This window comes from Anneissia japonica, unplaced genomic scaffold, assembly GCF_011630105.1.
Source record: "Anneissia japonica isolate Jap-2015-1 unplaced genomic scaffold, ASM1163010v1 scaffold3735_len701357_cov177, whole genome shotgun sequence".
Lineage (NCBI taxonomy): Eukaryota > Metazoa > Echinodermata > Crinoidea > Comatulida > Comatulidae > Anneissia > Anneissia japonica.
In genome coordinates, this window is record NW_022723891.1 from 60,810 (window position 1) to 66,590 (window position 5,781).

General features: G+C 33.7%; 1 protein-coding gene across 1 annotated transcript in view; it reads left to right on the forward strand.

The window, feature by feature from the left end:
- Positions 1-1,875: 1,875 nt before the first annotated feature.
- Positions 1,876-5,781, forward strand: part of LOC117112406 (adhesion G-protein coupled receptor D1-like) — a 7,383-nt gene continuing 3,477 nt past the window's right edge. Inside the window, exons 1-5 of the mRNA XM_033255482.1 lie at positions 1,876-1,962; positions 2,380-2,485; positions 4,446-4,666; positions 5,183-5,249; positions 5,636-5,739. Of these exons, the coding sequence (XP_033111373.1) occupies positions 1,892-1,962; positions 2,380-2,485; positions 4,446-4,666; positions 5,183-5,249; positions 5,636-5,739 (569 nt within the window). The 5' untranslated portion in view covers positions 1,876-1,891. The remainder of the gene's footprint in view (positions 1,963-2,379; positions 2,486-4,445; positions 4,667-5,182; positions 5,250-5,635; positions 5,740-5,781) is intronic.

A 5,781-nucleotide genomic window follows, 5' to 3' on the forward strand; every position in this document is an offset into this window, starting at 1 on the left:
ATATATATAATAGAACTCTTTACAACTCCAATCAATTTTATTAACTTTAACATCAAGCAAGTCTTACAAGAAAAACTGTAACTCAAAGGTTAGAAAAAGGAGAAAAAACAACTGAAACTAATCCACTACTATTTGTAATAATGAACAACTGTCATTGCAGGTCACTGAACTCTTGTCCCTGAACCTCAGTAGTGTACAGCAGTATCCTTTTCCTTTTTCTCTATCCCTCATTTTCTTCCTATATTATTTCCTTTTCCTATATTTTTTTTTTGTCACAGAAAGTTACCACATTTTTGTTTTATTGTAAATTGTTCCCCATTGCATATCATACTTTGTACTACTTAAACTAATTCCATTTGGAACATCAGACAAGTCCTACGGGAGATTTTGTAACACAAGGGCGAGGAAAAGGAAAAAGAGAGGGAAAACAACTACTTGTTCCTGAAACTTAATAATGTACAGTATATTTTTCCTCTCCTCCTTTCCCTCTCATATTCTTTCCTCTTATTCCCCTTTTTTCTTCATTAGCCACAGAATATTGCTCCTATATCAAATGTCCCTCAATTGATATAGGGCCTAATAGATCTTTATACTTACATTCTTTTACTTGGAACATCTGACCATTTCATCGGGAGATTTTGTAGCTACATGACGAGAGAAGAACAGAGAGAGAAAAGAGAAAAAAAACATCTTATTTTATTTCCTTTTTAGTTTTAATTATTTTTTAATATTCCTTTGCTGATTAACTGCTTGTTCTTGTAACCCAGCAGTGTATATTGATTTTTTTTCTTTCCATTGTCTATATAAATAGACTCTATACTTTAAAATCTATTTTTTTTCTTTTTCATTTTTCCTTTTCATTTATTTTTTATTTATAAAATGTTCCAATACATTGTTTCTTAATATCATGTTTGAAAATATGGATAAATCATGCCTATAAATGGTCCGAACGACTGCTCCTATTTCAGGTTATTTAATGCTTGTTCCTGGAACTCATCAGTGAACACTTTTTTTTATATCTGTTGTCTACTGTATCTTTTTTTTTTTTTTGTCTACAAAATCTTTTTTGTTGCCCCCACTTTATTTATTGTATTTTTGATAATTCCACTATATTATTTCTAAATATCATGTTTGATAATAAGGATAGATCAAGCATATAGATGGAAAAAACTGCACCCAATTTTCTTTCCATTTTCTATAATCAATAGAACCCTACGCTTTCAAGAACTGTTTTTTTTTTCCCTTTTCAAATTGTTATCGTTCTTATTTTTATTTTTAATTGATAATGATAATTTACAGTGGTACTTGAAAGTAATCGTTGCAAGTTTTAAAAAACCAAGAGTGGTTAAAAAATATTCATCAATCACGTAATCACGTTAGCTCTATATATTTATATTGTGTCAACTTAAGTTTTAGATACCTTTGAAACTGTGTGGAAAAACATTACATTTCAAACTTCATGTTTAAAATTACAATTACCCAGATAAAGGCATAAAATAGTGTCTTCTACAGGGTTTGCTCTTCTTTTAAAGACGTAATTTTCGCTTAGTCTACTTCTAAATATGCTTACTCAAAATGATACTACTGTATTTTGCTTCGCAAAACCGATTTCGAGACTGTACATTTCCTAATTGGTCTATCGATTCCTATCGATTTTATTTCTACCCTACTTTTCGAGTTCTTAGGCGATCGGCTTCAACCTTAACCAAACAAAAACAAAATACTTTTGCCGAACAAAAAAAAAATGTTATGCTAATAATATATTAGACATCTGCTTTTAAACGAAACACGTTGAAAGAGAACACACTGTAGCAAAAGACTTTTTGGCTGTAGCTCTAAATCCTAGTATTGGTTTCAATTACAGATACAGGACAACAAAACTTTGAGTCTGATGTCGAAAGTGTGCGTCTCTCTGTCACTCATCGCTTTGGTTGTTTCTCTCTTCGTTTACTGCTTATTTCCGTAAGTTATTTAAATTCCTTTTTTTAGTAATTTTAAGTGTTGATCTCATAGTTTAACACATTGAGGGTATACCTACTAAGACAGCTAAACACCACATTGTAGTAAACAGCATATACATTTATTTGTCAAACAAGTATTGGTTAAAAGCAAAGTGTCTCTGGCAGGATTTGAGTCTGAAGCCTCTCGCTGCAATGGCGCGAGTGTCTTACATTAGACCACAGAGACATACGCGTGCATGTACACGCAGACATCTTCTCTCATAAAGCCGGCTTGAAGCGCACACATACTGGGGTCATGTTTAAGTGAGAACTGGCTTGTACATTGTCGTAGCTTGGAAAAATAAATGGTACAACGTTGAGGTATAAATATTTGTAGCAAAATATACATATGCATATTTACTTGTTTACCTTTAAATAGGGAACTATGGAAATCACTCCGCGTTTCAATCCACAAAAACTTGGTTGTTAACATGATTTCGATGCAATCACTCTTTCTTTTTGGGATCGACAAGACAGGCAACAAGGTAAGTAGGCCTATTACTGAAATGCAAAGATTATATCAGAATTTATTATCAGATTCAAACTGTTCTTTATTTATAATAGTTTGAATTAATCCTTCAGCAAAACTTCACAATAATAAAACTAGGATATATACGAATATGAAACATATTTTTATGTTGTCATGGCAAGATAGGTTGTCTTGACAAGTCGACATAATAAAAATTGTATGTTGTCATGGCGAGATAGGTTATCTTGACATCATGGCGAGATAGATTATCTTGACAAGTCGACATAATATAAGTTGTATGTTGTCATGGCGAGATAGATTATCTTGACAAGTCGACATAATATAAGTTGTATGTTGTCATGGCGAGATAGATTATCTTGACAAGTCGACATAATATAAGTTGTATGTTGTCATGGCGAGATAGATTATCTTGACAAGTCGACATAATATAAGTTGTATGTTGTCATGGCGAGATAGATTATCTTGACAAGTCGACATAATATAAGTTGTATGTTGTCATGGCGAGATAGATTATCTTGACAAGTTGACATAGTAAAAATTGTATGTTGTCATGGCAAGAATGGTTATCTTGACAAGTCGACATAATAAAAGTTGTATGTTGTCATGGCGAGATTGATTTTCTTGGCAAGTCGACATAATAAAAATGTTATGTTGTCATGGTGAGATAGGTTATCTTGACAAGTCGACATAATAAAAATTGTATGTTGTCATGGCGAGATAGATTATCTTGACAATTCGACATAATAAAAGTTGTATGTTGTCATGGCGAAAAAGATTTTCTTGGCAAGTCGACATAATAAAAATTGTATGTTGTCATGGCGAGATATGTTATCTTGACAAGTCGACATAATAAAAATTGTATGTTGTCATGGCGAGATAAATTATCTTGACAAGTCGACATAATAAAAGTTGTATGTTGTCATGGCGAGATAGATTATCTTGACAAGTCGACATAGTAAAAATGTTATGTTGTCATGGCGAGATAGGTTAAAATCTATCTCACCATGACAACATACAATTTGTATTATGTCGACTTGTTAAGATAATCTATCTCGCCATGACAACATACAACTTTTATTATGTCGACTTGTCAAGATAATCTATCTCGCCATGACAAGATACAATTTGCATTATATTGACTTGTCAAGATAATCTATCTCGCCGTGACAACATACAACTTTTATTATGTCTACTTGTCAAGATAATCTATCTCGCCATGACAACATACAATTTTTGCTATGTAGACTTGTCAAGATAATCTATCTCGCCATGACAACATACAATTTTTACTATGTCGACTTGTCAAGATAATCTATTTCGCCATGACAACATACAATTTTTACTATGTCGACTTGTCAAGATAATCTATCTCGCCATAACAACATACAATTTTTATTATGTCGACTTGTCAAGATAACCTATCTCGCCATGACAACATACAACTTATATTATGTCGACTTGTCAAGATAATCTATCTCGCCATGACAACTTACAATATGTATTATGTCGACTTGTCAAGATAATCTATCTCGCCATGACAACATACAATTTTTACTATGTCGACTTGTCAAGATAATCTATCTCGCCATGTCGACATGATATGTATATTATGTCGACATGACAACATAAATTATCTTGACAAGTCGTCAAGTCGAATGGCACTTAGGTGCTTCCGTAACTATTACATTATTATAAAAGTTTTTAATACTTATATATCGCTATTGGCAATATTTGGTCTATGTACGTTATTATAATGTTCCTTTGTTCGTTCCTTCGATTCTTTTTTCGATTGCTGTTCGTGTGTCCGTTTTTCCATCCATCCACCCGCCCACACCATCCACCTAGAAGACAAGTGCCGTAAGATCATTAAATTATCCGATTACATGTACGTGTATCTAACATACATACATTCTACATTATCCATCGAATCGTTTAAATAGTCATTTACCTTTCAGATCATATGTGCAGTCGTTAGCGTTCTTCTTCACTTCACTGCGCTGAATACATTCACCTGGATGTTTGGTGAGGCGGTATACTTGCTTTTCAAAGTTTCCACATCAGCCCCCAGGCAACACAACCGACTTCGAAATTACATGACAGTATGCTATGGTATTCCCCTTATCATCGTTGTCATTTCTTCGGCTGGATTCACATCCGAATACAATGATGGTGACAGGTAGGTTACTGATTAATTTCTAATGCCGGAAACCCAGGGGTGGTGCCAGCGGGGAGCAGGCTCCGTCGGGGAGAGCTGCACCCAACCCCTTCGTTTGGGAGGGAAAAACAAATTGCTATATAGAAAAAATTATATGTATTTTTTACATGTTAGTGGACTCTACGATTAAATAAGGATTGGAAAACCTAAACTGTCATAGTTTTCGGGGTTTCGCCCCTGAAATCTACTTCACTGTCGTTGAACAACCCCGCACTCCCCAACACCGGTGACATTGGACAGTCCGTCTGGTAACTCCTGGCACCATCCATGGCGATGTTGTATTGTTAAAATGTATGCATTGGTGCGTCGGAGAGCTCAAAAGGCTTCCCACGCGAAATAGCAAACGGATTTTGTAATTTCAAAGGATGGCAAAGATGACATTTCTATAGATGGGAATATTGGGATATCTTCTTTATCTTAATTATTTCTAAAAAGTAACAACAACGATCTATTCTAACATTTTCTTACCTTTTCCAGTTGTTGGCTTGGTCAAGAAAGAGGAATGATATGGGCATTTGTAGCACCAGCATTATGCATTGCTACGGTAAAGAATATTTTATGTGTGCAATTTCGTGTTGGAGAGCAACATAGAATGTGATCAATGTTGCTGCGACATAGAATGTGATCAATGTTGCTATTGGCAATCCGGTCCACCGCCTCAAAACATGTTTAATTGTCTTGCTTTGTGTATTGCTTTTTGAATATTTTATTTTATAACAAGTGACGAAATGAAATGAAGCATAAATATTGTTAGATACTTCTAAAAATTGTATTTCTTGTAATTTTTAACCAATACTTTTATTAATATATTTATTCTTATAAATGCAATTTTTATGTAACAATGTGTATACTCCACCTTCTCTCCTTAATGACGAATAATAATTGCCTTTATGTTAATATTGTACACATTTTGTATTGATTTTTCTCAAGGGTAACACTGGAATAATGTGCATTGTTGTGAGAATAATCTATAAACGAGCAGGTAATATGGTAGGAAAACCAGCGGCAGCGAGGAACAAGTTTAAGCAATTGAGGTGATTAGGCCTATATATGTATATATATATATATATATATAT